The sequence below is a fragment of the Nerophis lumbriciformis genome, linkage group LG04 (genome assembly GCF_033978685.3).
Source record: "Nerophis lumbriciformis linkage group LG04, RoL_Nlum_v2.1, whole genome shotgun sequence".
Classification (NCBI taxonomy): Eukaryota; Metazoa; Chordata; class Actinopteri; order Syngnathiformes; family Syngnathidae; genus Nerophis; species Nerophis lumbriciformis.
The window spans coordinates 51,070,001-51,089,598 of NC_084551.2; the positions used below are offsets into that span (position 1 = coordinate 51,070,001).

Below are 19,598 nucleotides of genomic sequence, written 5' to 3' on the forward strand. Positions count from 1 at the left end.
GGGATAAATGGAGACTCATGTGCCTCTTAGTCCTTTCCATCAAGGACGTGGAAGACATCTATCTATTTGGAACCGTGATCGCGGGGCACCTGTTGATTGGGCTGGGCATTGCTCTGGTGTATCGTCAAATTCGGAAGACGATGGCAGCAACTGAAGGAGCCCAACGGCTGTTCATCGCAATGGAAGTATTGGGTCGGGCTGTGGGAACACAGACTGGGGCGATTTCTGATTTGAATCGCAAAATGGATCTCATCTTGGAGAAGCTTGCTGAGAAGGAAGAATTAAATTGAATTTGAGAGATCCGGCACGGACACACAGAGCAGGCAGGTCATTGTTTTGACTGCTCGAAGAAAACAACATCTTAATCTACGATTTGACTCCCTCGAATGGCCTTGATGCTATCAGGAACAGGCTGTTCTGAAAAACTCCCTCGAGGACTCCTCAACGATGGACGCTTTTGACCTTCCTTTTTTTCAATAACACCTGGTGTCGAACTTTGAGATCGGCCCCAGTCCACAAAAACATTTCAACATCTCACCCAAGTTAATTGGGCATACATGCACGCACCCGCCCTTCCCCCAATCAACGCGTTCACCACTGCTTAATTCCTCCGGGGTTGTGGATGGCTGAGTAGCGCTTTATACCGGCAGCCGGCCTCCAGGGCCCCAAACCCCCCCCCCCCCTCTGTTGCGAGTTGTGATTACATGTATCTTGGTTATGAGTGCCATGCTATGTGAGGTTTTTTCCTCGGACTCAGTCTGGACCCCTCCTGAGGGTCCAGCCTTAGACTGATATTTTTTTTACTCTTCCCCCTTTCCCAATGTCACCTTTTTCCCACCTTTTTTAAGGAGCGCCGTAAGTGGCTGATCTGTTGGCGGTCCCGTCTTGTCCCCTTGTAACGTACGTCTGCTCTTAGTGGGACTGTGCCGAAAATGAAATTTCAGTTCTTATGTGTCTTGTACATGTTAAAGAATGGACAACAATAAAGCATCTTGAAGCTTGAATCTTGAATGATTGTTCATGTTTTTCAGTCAGTACAGATTAGTGTCCTATCGCATTGTGTTGTGCAATACAAACTCAAACGTGTCTCGTGCTGATGTAGAAGCTAGCTTATCTTTTTCTGTAGCTAGCTTTAACGGCTAATACCCTAGCACGCCGATGTGTTACTACGCTAGAATAAGTGTTCCTCAGTGTTCCCTCTTACAATAACAGTGTCGCTACAGCTTGGTTATTATACAGGTGACGGAAAGTAAATGAAGTATTGTTGACGGGTTTTGAATGCATTTTTAAAGCGATTTCGGGGTAGAATTGATTGCTCCCGTTTGCTGCATTGCTAGCTACCAAGAACAAGCTGATTTTTACATGTTAGCATGCAAAAAAAAACAAAAAACCTTTTGTCTTCTTGTCTCTCATAAGGATTGTGAACGATAGGCAAAACAAGAAAAAGAAGTGCAGTTTTCCTTTAAACAGTTTTCTTCAAGAACGCTCTGTGGAACGCTCTCCCTGACCACCTGAGGGCACCACAGACTGTGGATGCTTTTAAAAAAGGCTTAAAAACCCTTCTTTTTAAAAAAAGCCTTTTTTTAGATGTATGCATACTAGTTCTATCTACCGTATATTACCAAAGAGTAGCCCGGGCGTTAATTTCACAAAATCGATTTTGGAGACAGGCGGTTATTTGCACAAGGCTTTTATTTATTTTTGCACCAGCCTGCACCAGGCCATTATTTGGTTACAATGGTTACTGTCCAGTATTTTTTTTTCGTACAAAAAACTTTAAATGTAAAAGCTATTGTAAACATACAAACAAAAAAACAAGCGATCAACATGAGGTAGGCTATCAAAAGACAAGAGATCAACAAGGCCTCAACATGGCAGTAGTGCAACAATTGTCAAATAGAATACCAATACTAAAAATAAATAAACTTTTTAAGTAAAGCAGCCTACCGGGAAAAATAAAATTATGGTACCAAGCAACGTTCCCTCTAAGGTGCGCAATTGCACACTGCTCACGAGTCCTCTGCGCACAGCAAATCTATGCCGCGCACAAAATCAAATCCCACTCTAAACAAAATAAACAAATAATTTGTTTTGTATGATATTGCAATGCAACTGTGAGTAACAGGTGACGAAAGGGGGCCACAACAGATAAACAATGTTTGTCAACACTTAAATTATTGTAACATCTGTGGAGACACTTTAAGGAGGACAGGAATTCCATCGGTCCCTTTATTTAGCGAAATTGTTTGTCAGCCATAACCACACCAAAACAATGTGTAAAATACTTTTATCTATTAACTCTTTGTCATCTGTTATATCAACAGCATCTCTCTCTCTCTCTCTCTCTCTCTCTCTCTCTCTCTCTCTCTCTCTCTCTCTCTCTCTCTGTCTCTCTCTCTCTCTCTCTCTCTCTCTCTCTCTCTCTCTCTCTCTCGCTCTCTCTCTCTCTCTCTCCTGCACCAACACATACACTATGGCAATTAGCACTATAATTAACACTACACATAAAGTGTAAATTACAGGTCGTTTTACTATTCTACTGTCATTTGTTAAGAATGTTATTTTTTTAATATTAATCATGAAATGATGTTACAGCACTATCAATCAATCAATCATCAATCCATCAATCAATCAATACAGAATTGCTAATAAAAATATTTATTTTATGGACAGAAAGTTAATAAACACTTCATCTCATGCAACATGTGAATGTTTTAAGGGAACTAAATGTGATCTCTGAAAGGGGTACACAATCTTTCCAAAGCAGGACCCCCACCCAGGCATAAAATACTATAGTGTATAGCTGATAAAAAAAACAATATCTAAGTGGGCCAAATCACATATATTAGAAAATAATCTCTTGAAAAAGACTACTGTCACTTGATTATAATAATAGAACATTTAAATTGTTATGTCAGGTTTGAGACAAATGTGCTGCTGGTATGGCCACAGTGTGCACGTCTGTATTCCACTGAATGCTCAGAGTGTTTGTGTGTTTTCTCACACACATGAAAAATTATAGGGAACATTGCCAATAGGCATACCTTGGTAAAATGTCTCCTCTTTAGTTTTGTGCGTACATTAGGCTGCTAAGCATGATCTACTTATTTTCACCAGTATAACCATTGCTAGCGTTGGTTGTAGTTCGTTTTAGTCTTTGTTTTCTGATACAACTGACAATAACTGTTGGACAATTTGCTCACGCATTTGTTCACAAAGTGGTGATCCTCGCCCCATCCTTGTTTGTGAATGACTGAGCATTTCATGGAAGCTGCTTTTATACCCAATCATGACACCCACCTGTTTTCAATTAGCCTGTTCACCTGTGGGATGTTCCAAATAAGTGTTTGATGAGCATTCCTCAACTTTATCAGTATTTTTTGCCACTTTTTTTAAAACATGTTGCAGGCATCAAATTCCAAATGAACTAATATTCGCAAAAAATAACAACGTTTTCCAGTTCAAACATTAAGTATCTTGTCTTTGTAATCTATTCAATTGAATATAGGTTGAAAAAGATTTGCAAATCATAGTATTCCGTTTTTATTTACCATTTACACAATGTGCAAACTTCAAAGGTTTTGGGTTTTGTATTAAGAATGTTTATTTAAGCATAGTAATCATGAAATGCAGTTACCAGATTAGATAAATGCTGATAAAAAGTATGTAATGATATATTTTACAGACACAACGTTATCCACTATATCCCATGTTTGTGCTACAGCCCACATCTCATTGTGCTAAATGTGAATATTTCAAGGGGAACAAATCGTGATCTCTATAGGGATACATGTCTTAAATTATTTTACAGCAACCCCCAAGACATACAACATACAGCTCCTGAAAACTTTTTTTAAAATTTCCATTTAGATTAATTAATCATTTAGATTAGAAAATAGTATAATGGAAATTGTAGCTGAGATAGGCTCCAGCGCCCCCCGCGACCCCGAAGGGAATACGCGGTAGAAAATGGATGAATGGATGGAAATAACTGCTGTTATTTGATTAATAAAACATTGAACTTGTTATGATGTCAGCTTTGGGACAGGTGTGATGCTGGGGTGGCGACAGCGTGCATGTCTGACGTTGCTCACATGTCGTCCAAGGAATGCTCAGGGAGTTTGAGCGTTTGCTCAGACACATGAAAAATTAGAGGGAACATTGGTACCAAGTACTCAAGTATAAAACCCACCATCAAAACAGAACAATAATACTGTCACTTAAATAAAATAAAGGCTACATTACTCCAAGTTTTAAATAAAGCAGCATACAGGAAAAATAAAATTATGGTACCAAGTACTCTATGAAACCATCAAAACAATAATACTGCAGCAAAGCAACCCCAGTAGCATTTTAATCTAAATTCGGCAAATAACAGCCCATTTGGACATAGGCGGCTATTAGGAAGAGGCGGTTAATTCACAAAATGGGGTCAGACCCCGGGCGGCTATTAGGACATGGGCGGTTATTTGCCCAAGGGCGTTTATTTGGTAATATACGGTATTAGACTGTTCTATTTTTTTAATTTTTTAATTTTTTATTATGTTTTTATTTTAATTTTTGTTTTTTATTTTATTTTTATTTTATTTTATTTTTTTATTGTTTTAATACACTGTAGAACTTTGAGGTTGTTTACTCAATGTAAAGTGCTTTTTACAAATAAAATCTATTATTATTATTATAAGATACTTAGCATTTGCACTATTTCTATTAGTTGTCCATCCACCCATCCATTTTCTAGCGCTTGTCCCGTTCGGGGTCGCGGGGGTGCTGGAACCTATCTCAGCTGCATTCGGGCGGAAGGCGGGGGGGGGGGGGCTATACCTGGACAAGTCGCCACCTCATCGCAGGGCCAACACAGATAGACAGACAACATTCACACTCACATTCACACACTAGGGCCAATTTAGTGTTGCCTATCCCCAGGAGCATGTCTTAGGAGGTGGGAGGAAGCCGGAGTACCCAGAGGGAACCCACGCGGTCACGGGGAGAACATGCAAACTCCACACAGAAAGATCCCGAGCCCGGGATTGAACTCAGGACTACTCAGGATCTTCGTATTGTGAGGCACATGCACTAACCCCTGTGCCATATTTCTCATATCTTATTGGAGTCCAAGTCTATTTACTAGTTGATCACATTTTTATCATTTATTCTGCTTGAATGTTGCTTAAAAGCATGTGTCATGCGTCAGCCACAGCTTGAATTGTTTTCGAGGTAGTCAGCTGTCCACCCTAGCGAGAGATCCCACGTACAGCCTGAGGCCCGCTTCGCCTTTTTTGGCACAAGCAATCAAACGGAGGCGAGGATGATGTTTGTCAAACGTTGCTATGTGATGTGACAAAGCCTACCACACGGAGGTCATCTCTCTCCTCGTGCGTGCCGCAGACGCCGTGGGCAGCAACACAATGCTGCACGCTATGGCCTTGCAGAAAGTTGACAAATTCTTGTGTGTGTCCGCAGCACGGCGCTTCCCAAGAGGACATCATCCGCGGTAGCCGCGAGCAGAACGTCCGGGATGTGGTGTACGACATCGCCAGTCAGGCTCACGTTCATCTGCAACATGTTGGTACCAACACAACAATAATAATAACAATAACAATAACATAACCAATGTTGATCACATGTTTTAATTTAATTGCCTGCTATTGAAAGTGAAACAATAACACATTTAAACTAGTTCCTAATTATTTTTTATTACATGAGCAAAATAGAGTATGCAATAAATAAACAAAAGCAAAAACTACCATGCCCTCAAAAATCCTCTTTGTCCAGGGATTTAATCCCTCAATTTGTAAACATTAACAAAATTTAAAAAATAGTTTTGTATCAATCATATACTGACACTACCCTTGGCATCAACAATACCGATATATGAATGATTGGGTATAAAAGCAGCTTCCATGAAATGCTTAGTCATTCACAAACAAGGATGGGGCGAGGGTCACCACTTTGTGAACAAATGCGTGAGAAAATTGTCCAACAGTTTACAAACAACATTTCTCAACCAGCTATTGCAAGGAATTTAAGGATTTCACCATCTATGGTCCGTAATATTATCAAAAGTTTCAGAGAATCTAGAACAGGGGTGCTCACACTTTTTCTGCAGGCGAGCTACTTTTCAATTGATCAAGTCGTGGGGATCTACCTCATTCATACTGTATGTATAATTTATATTTACTTATTTATGAAATATATGTTTTTGTTAACAAGTTAAAGGTGTTTAATGATAATGCAAGCATGTTTAACACATATAGTTAATATTGTTAATACATTAAAAGGTGTTTAATGATAATACAAGTATGTTTAATACATATAGTTAATATTGTTAACAAGTTAAAGGTGTTTAAAGATAATGCAAGCATGTTTAACACATATAGTTAATATTGTTAACAAGTTAAAGGTGGTTAAAAATAATGCAAGCATGTTTAACACAAATAGTTAATATTGTTAACAACTTAAAGGTGGTTAAAGATAAAACAAGCATGTTTAACACATATAGTTAATATTGTTAATAAGTTAAAGGTGTTTAAAGATAATACAAGCATGTTTAACACATATAGATTCCTTTCTTTCATGAAGACAAGAATATAAGTTGGTGTATTACCTGATTGTGATGACTTGCATTGATTGAAATCAGACAGTGGTGCTGATAAGGTCCGCATTTTCGAATGGAGGAGAAAAAAAGTCCTCCTTTCTGTCCAATACCACATGAAAGTGGTTGGTTTTTGGCATCTTATTTGTCCAGCTTCCATACTCCTTTGTATACACTCTACAAGAAATACATTGTCGGCAAACTCCGTAGCTTGCTAGCTTGTGCACGCCAGCTTTCTGAGACTCTTATTTTGGTAGCGCAGGCAGGATGAAGCAGAGTTTTTATTGTGCAACTGTGCAGGCGGTCTTTGGAGTTTTGACGACAGGTACGGCGCCAGAGTCTGTTGAAATAAAGTGTTTCTCGCCTTCCTGTCGGTAATTTTAATGAGCTGGCAGCAGCCAGCGTCATCTCAGAAGACCCTCGGGTGCCGTGAATGTCAATCAAGTGACGAAAGTGACGTCATAGTGAAGATTTATGATCGCTCATTTTTAGGACTATTTTTTTAATGCCTGGCTGGTGATCGACTGACACACCCTCCGAGATCGACCGGTAGATCGCGATCGACGTAATGAGCACCCCTGATCTAGAAGATCACTGCACGTAAACGATTATATCACAGACCTTCGATCACTCAGGCGGTACTGCATCAAAAAGCGACATCAGTGTGTAAAGGATATCACCACATGGGCTCAGGAACACTGCAGAAAACCACTGTCAGTAACTACAGTTGGTCACTACATCTGTAAGTGCAAGTGAAGCTCGGTTGGTAGAGTGGCCGTACCAGCAACTTGAGGGTTCCAGGTTCGATCCCCGCTTCCGCCATCCTAGTCACTGCCGTTGTGTCCTTGGGCAAGACACTTTACCCACCTGCTCCCAGTGCCACCCACACTGGTTTAAATGTAACTTAGATATTGGGTTTCACTATGTAAAGCGCTTTGAGTCACTATAGAAAAGCGCTAAATAAATATAATTCACTTCACTTCACGTTAAAACTCTACTATGCAAAGCATAAGCCATTGATCAACAACACCCAGAAATGCCGCCGGCTTCGCTGGGCCCGACCTCATCTAAGATGTACTGATGCAAAAGTGTTCTGTGGTCTGACGAGTCCACATTTCTAATTGTTTTTGGAAACTGTGGACGTCGTATCCTCTTGACCAAAGAGGAAAAGAACCATCTGGATTGTTATAGGCGCCAAGTGTAAAAGCCAGCATGTGTGATGGTATGGGGGTGTATTAGTGCCCAAGACATGGGTAACTTACACATCTGTGAAGGCACCATTAATGCTGAAAGGTACTGTACATACAGGTTTTGGAGCAACATACACTATATTGCCAAAAGTATTTGGCCACCTGCCTTGACTCACATATAAACTTGAAGTGCCATCCCATTCCTAACTCATAGGGTTCAATATGATGTTGGTCCACCTTTTGCAGCTATTGCAGCTTCAACTCTTCTGAGAAGGCTGTCCACAAGGTTGCGGAGTGTGTTTATAGCAATTTTCCACCATTCTTCCAAAAGCGCATTGGTGAGGTCACACACTGATGTTGGTGGAGAAGGCCTGGCTCTCAGTCTCCGTTCTAATTCATCCCAAAGGTGTTCTATCGGGTTCAGGTCAGGACTCTGTGCAGGCCAGTCTAGTTCATCCACACCAGACTCTGTCATCCATGTTTTTATGGCCCTTGCTTTGTACACTAATAATAATAATAATGGATTAGATTTATATAGCGCTTTTCTAGACACTCAAAGCTAGGGGTCCCCAAACCAAGGCCCGCGGGCCGGATCCGGCCCGCCAGCGTCCAAAATCAGGCCCGCGGGAAGTCCCAAGTATAAATTTTTTTTTTTTTTTTTTAAATATATATTATTTTCTGTCTTTTCTTATCCACTTTGTACCGCTTGCTACTCACTGTGTCTCCTAGCTGCTCAGGCAAATCATATTGTCTAAAAATGCATTTTCTCATCGATAACGTGACATCGCGCGCGCGGATATTGCGCTATATATATGTAATATATATATATATATCTATATATATATATATATCTATGTATATATGTATATATATATATATATATATATATATATTTGATGTATATATATATATATATATATATATATCGATATATATATATATAATCTAATATATACATATATATATATATATATACATCAAATATATATATATATATATATATATATATATATATATATATATATACATCAAATACATATATATATACATCAAATATATATATATATATATATATATATATATATATATATATATATATATATATATATATACATACAGCCAAATTGTTTTAACCCTATGCGGCCCCCGAGTCAAAAAGTTTGGGGACCCCTGCTCAAAGCGCTTCACAGAGAAGTGAGAACCCATCATTCATTCACACCTGGTGGTGGTAAGCTACATTTGTAGCCACAGCTGCCCTGGGGTAGACTGACGGAAGCGTGGCTGCCAGTTTGCGCCTACGGCCCCTCCGACCACCACCTATCATTGATCATTTATTCACCAGTGTGAGCAGCACTGGGGGCAAGGGTGAAGTATCTTGATTGGATGGTAAGAGGCGGGGAGCGAACCTGCAACCCTCAGGTTTCTGGCACGGCCGCTCTACCCACTACGCCGTGCCGCCCCGCACTGGTGCACAGTCATGTTGGAAGAGGAAGAGGCCCGCTCCAAACTGTTCCCACAAGGTTGGGAGCATGGAATTGTTCAAATATTTTGGTATCCTGGAGCATTTAACATTTCCTTTCACTGAAACTAAGGGGCCAAGCCCAACGCCTGAAAAACAACCCCACACCATAATTCCTCCTCCACCAAATTTCACACCGAGCTCCTGAGAGCGGCCCATTCTTTCCCAAATGTTTGTAGAAAAGGTCTCCATGTCTAAGTGCTGGATTTTAAACACCTGTGGATTGGTGGCCAAATACTTTTGGCAATATAGTGTATGTTGCCATCCAAGCAACGTATTTTTCATGGACGCCCCTGCTTATTTCAGCAAGACAATGCCAAGCCACGTGTTACAACAGCGTGGCTTCATAGTAAAAGAGTGCGGGTACTAGACTAGCCTGCCTGTGGTCCAGACCCATTGAAAATGTGTGGGGCATTATGAAGCGTAAATTACGACAATGGAGACCCCCGGACTGTTGAACAACTTAAGCTGTACATCAAGCAAGAATGGTGTAGAGGTTTCCCTCTTGTGGGTTCTCCTGACCGAAATAGATCTGCTCGGAAGCCCGGGGATCTGGGTTGAACAATCTTTTATTGTGCTAACACACCAGGTCACAACTCTGCTTGGCGACTGTTCAGTCCCTGAATGTCCAGTGTGCGTCTGCTGCATAACTCCAACTCCCAACAACGGTGTCTTGGCCCGGCTGCTCCTAATAAGCATGGCAGGTTATTGGATGATCAGCCCCAGATGGGTAATCCAATCACCTGCCAGCTGTGCTTCGAAGCCTTTCCTTACACACCACGCTCCGTGGAAGGCCCGCAGAATACGCCCCCTCCACATATAGGAAAGAATTCCACCTGAAAAGCTTAAAGGGGAACATTATCACAATTTCAGAAGGGTTAAAACCATTAAAAATCAGTTCCCAGTGGCTTATTTTATTTTTCGAAGTTTTTTTCCAAATTTTACCCATCACGCAATATCCCTAAAAAAAGCTTCAAAGTGCCTGATTTTAACCATCGTTATATACACCCGTCCATTTTCCTGTGACGTCACACAGTGATGCCAATACAAACAAACATGGCGGATAGAACAGCAAGATATAGCGACATTAGCTCGGATTCAGACTCGGATTTCAGCGGCTTAAGCGATTCAACAGATTACGCATGTATTGAAACGGATGGTTGTAGTGTGGAGGCAGGTAGCGAAAACTAAATTGAAGAAGAAACTGAAGCTATTGAGCCATATCGGTTTGAACCATATGCAAGCGAAACCGACGAAAACGACACGACAGCCAGCGACAATGGGAGAAAGCGAAGACAAATTCGGCGATCACCTTCTAACCAACGATTGGTATGTGTTTGTTTGACATTAAAGGTAACTAACAACTATGAACTAGGTTTACAGCATATGAAATACATTTGGCAACAACATGCACTTTGAGAGTGCAGACAGCCCATTTCAGGCGTGCTAAGAACATATATTTTTCCACGATTTCAGCACTCGGGTTAACCATACCTAAATAGACACAAAATACTGCATTACACAAGACTACCCGAATGTACTCGAATGATTGAAAAAAATAAATGTTTTTAAGCTAAATTATTGGTAAACACAGTTTATGTATAATAATTTACGTAAAACCGCGAGTAATGAATAAAGTTTTCATCAATTAATATATTCTGTAGACATACCCTCATCCGCTCTCTTTTCCTGAAAGCTGATCTGTCCAGTTTTGGAGTTGATGTCAGCAGGCCAGGGAAGCTAGGGTCTTTATAGTTGGAAATGCATCTGCTTTGAGTGTCGCAGGATATCCACACATTCTTGCCATCTCTGTCGTAGCATAGCTTTTGTCGGTAAAGTGTGCGGAACAAACGACTGACCATTTCGTCGGCTTTCCCCACACCCTCGTATTTTGAACAAATTTCGTCCAATTTCTTGCCACTTTCGCATCTTTGGGCCACTGGTGCAACTTGAATCCGTCCCTGTTCGTGTTGTTACACCCTCCGACAACACACCGACGAAAGTGAGAAAATGGCGGATTGCTTCCCGATGTGACGTCATCGCTCCGAGAGCAAATAATAGAAAGGCGTTTAATTCGCCAAAATTCACCCATTTAGAGTTCGGAAATCGGTTAAAAAAATATATGGTCTTTTTTCTGCAACATCAAGGTATATATTGACGCTTACATAGGTCTGGTGATAATGTTCCCCTTTAAAAAATGTGTCTCCTCAGTTCCCAAACGTTTACTGAGTGTTTTTAAAAGGAAAGGCCATGTAACACAGTGGTAAAAATGTCCCTTTGCCAACTTTTTTGCAATTTGTTGCTTCCATTAAATTCTAAGTTAATGATTATTTGCAAAAAAAAATTAAGATTCTCAGTTCAAACATTAAATATCTTGTCTTTGCAGTCTATTTATATTAAATATAAGTTGAAAAGGATTTGCAAATCATTGTATTCTGTTTTTATTTACCATTTACACAACATGCCAACTTCACTGGTTTTGGGTTTTGTAATTAATAATTTCGTAATTATTATTCATTTATATTGACCTCTTTCAAGCTGTGCAATTATTGATGTCATCTTTGCAAGGTTGCGCTGTAAAAAAAAAAATGTCAGCAGAGTTTACTGTATAAACCTGGCAGCTCAGATTTACTGTAAATCTTCATTGGAACTATTTTTACATTTACAGTAATGCACCGTGTGAACAGGGAATATAGATTTTACGGTATAAAAAGTAGCAGCTCAGACGGCACAATTTTTCTGTAAAAATAACAGTGGTACTGTTTTTGTATTTTGTAGTAACGCATTGTAAAAAAGAAATTGGCCTCAGATTTTACTGTAAAGACTTGGCAGCCCCGGTCACCAGAATGTTAACGTGAAAACAACAGTGGTACCAATTTGGTGTGATATCCACCGAAAATGTTACAATATTTCTTTTTGTCATCTTTTACAGTGCATTTCTGTAAACTGAAAAAACGATACCATTGTTATTTTTAGTGAAGATTTTTGGCGACTGAGCTGAACAACAAAATCTATGGTCTTTTTTATTTTTATTTTATTTTTTTACAGTGCCTTACTGTAAATTGAAAAGTGGTACCACTATACTATTTTTTACAGCCTAACTAGTTGCCATCCATTCAACCTGACAATCTCTACTACCTTATATTTACGTATGGTGGTATGAGGCTAAATTCCTCACTCGTGGTGCTGTTGTTTGGCCCTCTGCCATTCGCACGTTTTCACTTTGGCCCTAGGAGGTAAAAAATGTGGGCACCTCTGCTCTAGACTGTTATTAACTCACTTGTTCATTTCCTTTTAATAGTTGCTTACTTAATGTTGTAACATACTTCCATTTCCATTTGAACTTTACTCAACACTTATTACTTGTTGTTTTAAACTAGCATTGCAGCTAGTTTAGCGATTAGCATGCCTTATTGTCTGCTCCTGCTTGCTCATACTGTGTTTAACATGTTGAACTTTGTTCTCCAGTGGTAATAGTACTTGTAGTAACTGTAGTTTTTTTGCCGCAACGCAGGTGATGATTATCAACCTAAGGGAGCGGCTCCACACGGTGTATGAGTTAGCTTTGAAGCTAGCCACAGCTAACTGTGTCTGCCAGAGGGGATAGGCTTTTGTGATTGGTATTCAAAGTCCATAATTGTCGATGGCCGATCGATCAGTGCACCCCTAATAATAATAATAATTAACAATTGGTTGTTATATTTTTCCATAATCAATAAAACACATGCTAATGCTGATGCTATCATCATAAATGCCAACCCTCCCGGATTTTCCGGGAGACTCCCGAAATTCAGCGCCTCTCCCGAAAACCTCCCGGGACAAATTTTCTCCCGAAAATCTCCCGAAATTCAGGCGACGCCCCCTCCAGCTCCATGCGGACCTGAGTGACGTGTCGACAGCCTGTTTTCACGTCCACTTTCCCACAATATAAACAGCGTGCCTGCCCAATCACGTTATAACTGTAGAATGATCGAGGGCGAGTTCTTGGTTTCTTATGTGGGTTTATTGTTAGGCAGTTTCATTGACGTCCTCCCAGCGCGGCAACAACACACAACAACAGCAGTCACGTTTTTGTCTACCGTAAAGCAGTTCGTCTGCCGTAAACAGCAATGTTGTGACACTCTTAAATAGGACAATACTGCCATCTACTGTACATGCAAATGTGACAATAACATCTAGGGCTTTTAGAGAGTGCAGTGCACAACTGCGCACACAACAAGGAGACGAAGCAGAATGCGTCATCAGAGAGGGTGTTCAGCATGGTTAGAAAAATAGTGACAAAGAATAGAACAAGGATGGACAATTCAACCCTTAACTCAACAATGAGTAGATGAGTGTTATGTGTGTGTGTATATGTGTAAATAAATGAACACTGAAATTCAAGTATTTCTCCTATATATATATATATATATATAGCTAGAATTCACTGAAAGTCAAGTATTTCTTATATATATATATATATGAAATACTTGACTTGGTGAATTCTAGCTGTAAATATACTCCTCCCCTCTTAACCACGCCCCCAACCACGCCCCCGCCCCAACCACGCTCCCCCCCTCTCGAAATCGTAGGTCTCAAGGTTGGCAAGTATGGCTATCATGTAGTTAGAACTGACATGCTGGGGTACGTGTACCACTAATGGTACTCGGGCTCCATCTAGTGGTACCCCAAAAAATCACTTGATTAAAGTACATTGTTTTATTTTCATGTACCAAATTTAAACACAGTGTTACTGTTAAAACTGTGTGTAATGTTACAGTGGCCAATGTATTATATATATACATTATATATATATATAATACATATAACATATATAAGTTTTTTCTGAGGTGGTACTTGGTGAAAAAAGTTTGAGAACCATTGTTCTATGCTATCTGACAGAGCTTTTTGCTAATGGTCTTGTAGTCTATTCCAGTCTTGTGCAGGTCTACAATCTTGTCCATAAGCTCCTTTGACAGCTCTTTCATCTTGCCCATGGTGTTTGAGAGGTTGGAATGCCAGATAGTGTTTTGGTGTCTTTTAGCCATATAATAATTTGAGACTAGGATTACTTTAAAAAGTGACTAGTTGGTAGGCGATTAAATAATTATACAACTTATATATATATATATATATATATATATATATATATATATATATATATATTTTTTTTTTTTACATTTAATCTGTCTCTGTCACAAGACACCTCTCTTTAAACTTCTGGGCGCTTATAAGCATTTGGTTAGAATGTTTTAGCCTTGTTATTATGGCTGGCTTGAATGAGATATACGTACAACCAAGAGGGTATAATCTGAACCTGCCAGTAGGCCAATCTCTGTATACCCAACTACACAATGAAATGATTAACATGCCTGCAGGATCTTGACAGCGTCACAGATACCCGACCCCCTCTGGACCTACACTGTCAATCGTCTCAATCAATATCGCAAGTTTTTTAGGATGCAAGGCAGAGCTACTGGCAACGATGGCCAATCGGTTTGAACTACTCTGCATGCAGGAAACCCACATCGGCACTGCACAACACTGACCTATCATCTCTGGGAGTATGGATGATTTCAGCAGACCAAATCTCATGAATGAGGAAGTCTGGACCCACACCACTGAAGGCCACAGGGAAACAATCACAGTTGCCCTCCCAAATGTCAATGTTACATCAGTCTATAATCTAACCGCAACTCCTTTTTTGTACACAGAACTACCAAAGAGATGCAAGAGAAGATTCCAAATAAGCATCAGTGACTTCAGTGCCCACAGTACATCTATGAGAACAACAACCAAGATTGAGATGAAATTGAAACCTTGCTTGAGTCCAAACAACTGACCCTAATCGCTAAACTACCCAAATCTTTTCACAGTGCCAAATGGAAACGAGGATACAACCTAGACTTCGCCAGTGTAAGCAGTGACATTGCATCCAGAACTGAGAAGGAAGCCCTGGACACTATCCCCCATACCCAGCACAGGCCATTTGCCATTACTGTTTGATCCGCTCTCCAAGCAACCACCGTTTTGCTGGAAGTTCAACCTACAGAAATCTCACTGGTTGTCATCTGAGAAGGAGATAGAGCATTCCACATCTAACATACCACTATCTCCCAACAACGTCTTCAACTTTACAGACTTCGTAAATAGGCCAGCCAGACATCCCATACCTAGAGGATGCCAGACACACCATAATCCAGGGACATCAGAAACATTCAGTGACCTGATGAAAGACTACTATGAGGACTATGATAAGCACCCTTTCTCATATATCACAATAGAACTTGGAGAGATCCTGATCAGTGAAGTTGGGGAACAACGAGGGAAATGATAGAGAAAAAAACACTTGCACGATAAATAGCAGCACAAAGGCCCAGGCTATAATCAGCCATCTTGGCGAATGCCACACCACACCACCCATAATCACAATGGTCACAGCAAATTTGGTTGCATCACAGCTGCTGGTTATTGGCGGTAACCAACACCGCTGCTGACCCACAGTGGCATCCGACTAACCACAGACAACCCAACCCTCTCACCAAACTCTTAGACATATAAGAACACTGCAATGGGAAAGCTGAAACCCGGAAAAGCGTCAGATATTGTTGAATTTCTGGCAGAAATGTTGCAGCACTTGGGACCTAATTTAAAGATCTGGCTCCTGGATATGCTGAACACATATGCCACAACAAATCATCCCTCCTGTTTGGAGAAATCCCAAAGTGGTTGCAATCCCCCAACCCAACAAAGACCCATCATCCCCAAAGTGTTTCGGCCTATTTCCCTCCTCTGCATTACTTACAAACTCTTATGAGAGGTTACTGCTCCAACGCCTCGTGCCACTCATAGACACCAAGCTGGTTTTCTTCTTGGACGCTCCTGTGCTGGACAGCTACTGAATCTGCACCTAACACATTGAGGATAGGTTTAAAGAAAAACAAATACCTAGAGCAGGTCTAATAGACCTTTCTGCTGCCTATGACACTGTCCAATGGTCAGGGAACTACTTGGCATGACAGGTGACCTGAACCTGTGTCAAGTCATCAAAATCCTTTTCAACAACAGACTCTTCTACGTCCAGCTGAATGACCAGAGGAGCAAATGGAAAGGCCTCCCACAAGGTAGCGTACTGGCCCCCCTCTTGTTCAACATACACACAACCAGCCATTAACCCCAGAATTCCAGCGTTTCATCTATGCAGATGACCTCTGCATCATCACCCAACAAGTACACCTACAGAAGATTGAGTCTGTCCTTGAAAGTGTCCACCAAGAAATGTCAGGTTGCTACAATAACAAGCACCTGCAACCCAACCTATCGAAAACCCAACTATGCAGTTTCCACCTGGGGAATCGAGACAAATGAGCATCACTTGGGATGGCCACAGACCGTCCAATTATATACATGTATCATAGCGTTACACTGAATTGCACACTCCTTAAAAAATCACCTGGAGAACACCAAAGCCAAGGTCAACACCCGCAATAACACTTTGTAAATTAGTGAACTCCAAGTGGGGTGCAGATCTACCAACAATCCATGCAACAGCCGTGGCGCTGTGCTTCTCTACAGCAGGGTATGCCTGCTCAAGCACGTCACACCAAACTGGTCGTCAGAGCCTTCAATGTCACCTGGCGCATCACCACGAGATGCATCATGACAACACCTGTTCCGTGCCTCCAGCTGTAGCTGGCATCTATCCCCACACATCAGACGATGAACAGAGAACACAGCAGACAGACATCGTTCTCCCACGCAGGTTCCGATGCGGAGCCAGTTTTATGCAGACAGTGCTGCCCCTCCAGACAACCACACAAGTAGCAAGGACCAACATCTGGGAAGAGATGAATGGCAAATAAATGATACACAAGCTCTTGAATGACTGGACAGAGGAATCACACCACTGAAAAGCTTCTCTTGTGGTCTCGATCTGGAAGTCCCTTACTAGACTGCGTGCGGAACCCAGGAGGTATCGGCGGCGGCGGCGGTCACTCGAAATGAGTATGATTGTCCTCCTGTTGGTGGGATTGCCTTCAGGAGAACGCCTGTGCGTGGAATCTTTTAAAGTGGAGAGACTGGTGCACAGACAGCCACCACACTGTCCTTGGCAAAGAGAAGGTCAGGGTCCAATGGCATGGAGACCAAGACAATTGGGGGCCCATCTTTGCTGCAGCCTTCTTCCGCCTTTGTGACCGTTGTGGAGCTTCTATGCAACCATCATCCGCCCACTCCGCCGTTGAGGTCTTTTTCGACGAGGGAGACGCGCAGACTCCAACGTCACTTCTTCGCTGTGGGGAGCTGTATCCGGTGGCAAGGGAAACCCAGGACGACCAGCACCTCCTCACAGCTGCAGGAGGCTGCGGGAGCTCTGGTCTGTCGGAGGACCGCCTGTGGTGCGCCTACCAGCACTTGCTTTTCTCTCAGGGTGTGCTCCCCTAGCCTTTTGTCTTCCCAGACTAACCCACAAGGCAGCGGGGCAGTGGTTGGGTGATGCCAGGGCGTGTCCACAAAGTAGGCCTGCGCATCACGCCTCTGGGGACCACTGCAGCTTTAAATGCCCTGCCACGTTTGCCTTGGGCCACGGGGCCCTAGTTACCGTGTGTGGCCACGTGGAGGCCCTACAGGAGTCTTGGTGAAGGAGAGGCTGTGTACTGGCAGGAGAAGACTGACGCACAATGCTGCTTCTCCGTTCACCACAAGGGCTAGCCAGTGCCAGAACCTACCTACCCCATCAGCTGTGGCCTGTGCCCAATACTGGCAGAACGACATCTGAGATTGCTACGGACTCGAAGAAGAAAATTGTATCACATAACTGTTGACTCATCCAACATTTATCGGCTGCAACATTTTGTGTTTCTGCACACACACAACACAAAGTCTGAGCATTATCATCTTTGTCAATGCAGGCTGTGAATTTTGCTTTGATCTAATTAGACTTTGTCCTTATTGTAACAAATGTGGTGTGTCTTTCTTCTGTTTTTTAATTAGTTATTCCTATTATCTAGTGTGTACAGCAGCCGGTGAAGCGCAAACATTTTGATTAGCATCAAAGCATTGGTGTGAAGGTTATTACAGAGTTTGTTGTAAACACACGCAGCAGCTTGTGTATTATTTTTACTTTGTCTTTGTTTCTCCCTGCAGGCGCGATCGTTTGGCCCCAGCATCCCGGCAGCTGCGACTCCGGCCTTTCTCCACACGGTAAGCCATCGCCTAGCCACTTGTGACTGCTGATAAACAATAGAGATGCACGGGAAAGGTTCAGCAGGACACATACAAGGGTTTGTATGTGTCAGCTTCATTTAATTGCAATTTTCTTATCAAAGGCACGCTTGAAATCAAAGCCACACTTGAAGCAATAAGCTGCTTTGAGTCGCTGACTTGAGCAAGCTGATGGAGAATGCATGTCTCTTGACGCCAAAAGCCGCCCTGCTGTGTCGCACGCAAAATTGTATGGTTTTCACGCCGCAGTGGACTCCCGCCGTGGCACCGTGTAAGCGTGAGAAACCTGAAAGGCGCTCCGCGTGTACTCTGTCAACCCACTGAAAATTTAATTAAGATGAACTGTAGGCTTGAGTGAGTGCCGTCTCAACCGACAGGGAAATACCTCTGAGAGACTTTGCCGTCATCTTTAGTTAAAATAACATTCAAGTAGAAACCGAGGTGCCTAAACAAAACAAGCTCCCCTGGGTTTACTAGGAAAAAGTGATTTTGTCTACAGAAGATTGAGTGTTTTCCAACCTTTATTGGAGGCATGTTTTTTACATGAGAAAAATCTTACAGCCCACCACCAAATAAAAATGTTGTATGAATGGCACAGGTTAATGATGTACCTCTTATCACATACTGTAGATTCTTAATATATCAATCTCGTTACCTTGCGTAATGACAATAAAGCTGATTCTGATTCTGATTCTGATTCTGATATATATATATATATATATATATATATATATATATATATATATATATATATATATGTCACCCAAACAATTTTGTGTTTTCCATGAAAAGTCACACTTATTCACCACCATACCTTGTGAAATGAATAGAAAATAGAGTCAAGACATTGACAAGGTTAGAAATAATGATTTGTATTTGAAATAAGATTTTTTTTACATCAAACTTTGCTTTCATCAAAGAATCCTCCATTTGCAGCAATTACAGCATTGCAGACTTTTGGCATTCTAGCTGTTAATTTGATGAGGAAATCTGGAGAAATTGCACCCCACGCTTCTAGAAGCAGCTCCCACAAGTTGGATTGGTTGGATGGGCACTTCTTGCGTACCAAACGGTCAAGCTGCTCCCACAACAG

General features: G+C 41.5%; 1 protein-coding gene across 1 annotated transcript in view; it reads left to right on the plus strand.

The window, feature by feature from the left end:
• The window catches only part of ndufaf6 (NADH:ubiquinone oxidoreductase complex assembly factor 6), a 55,221-nt gene that overhangs the window by 30,935 nt on the left and 4,688 nt on the right, over nt 1–19,598 (plus strand). Inside the window, exons 7-8 of the mRNA XM_061956812.1 lie at nt 5,464–5,565; nt 18,428–18,484. Coding sequence (XP_061812796.1) covers nt 5,464–5,565; nt 18,428–18,484 — 159 coding nt within the window. The remainder of the gene's footprint in view (nt 1–5,463; nt 5,566–18,427; nt 18,485–19,598) is intronic.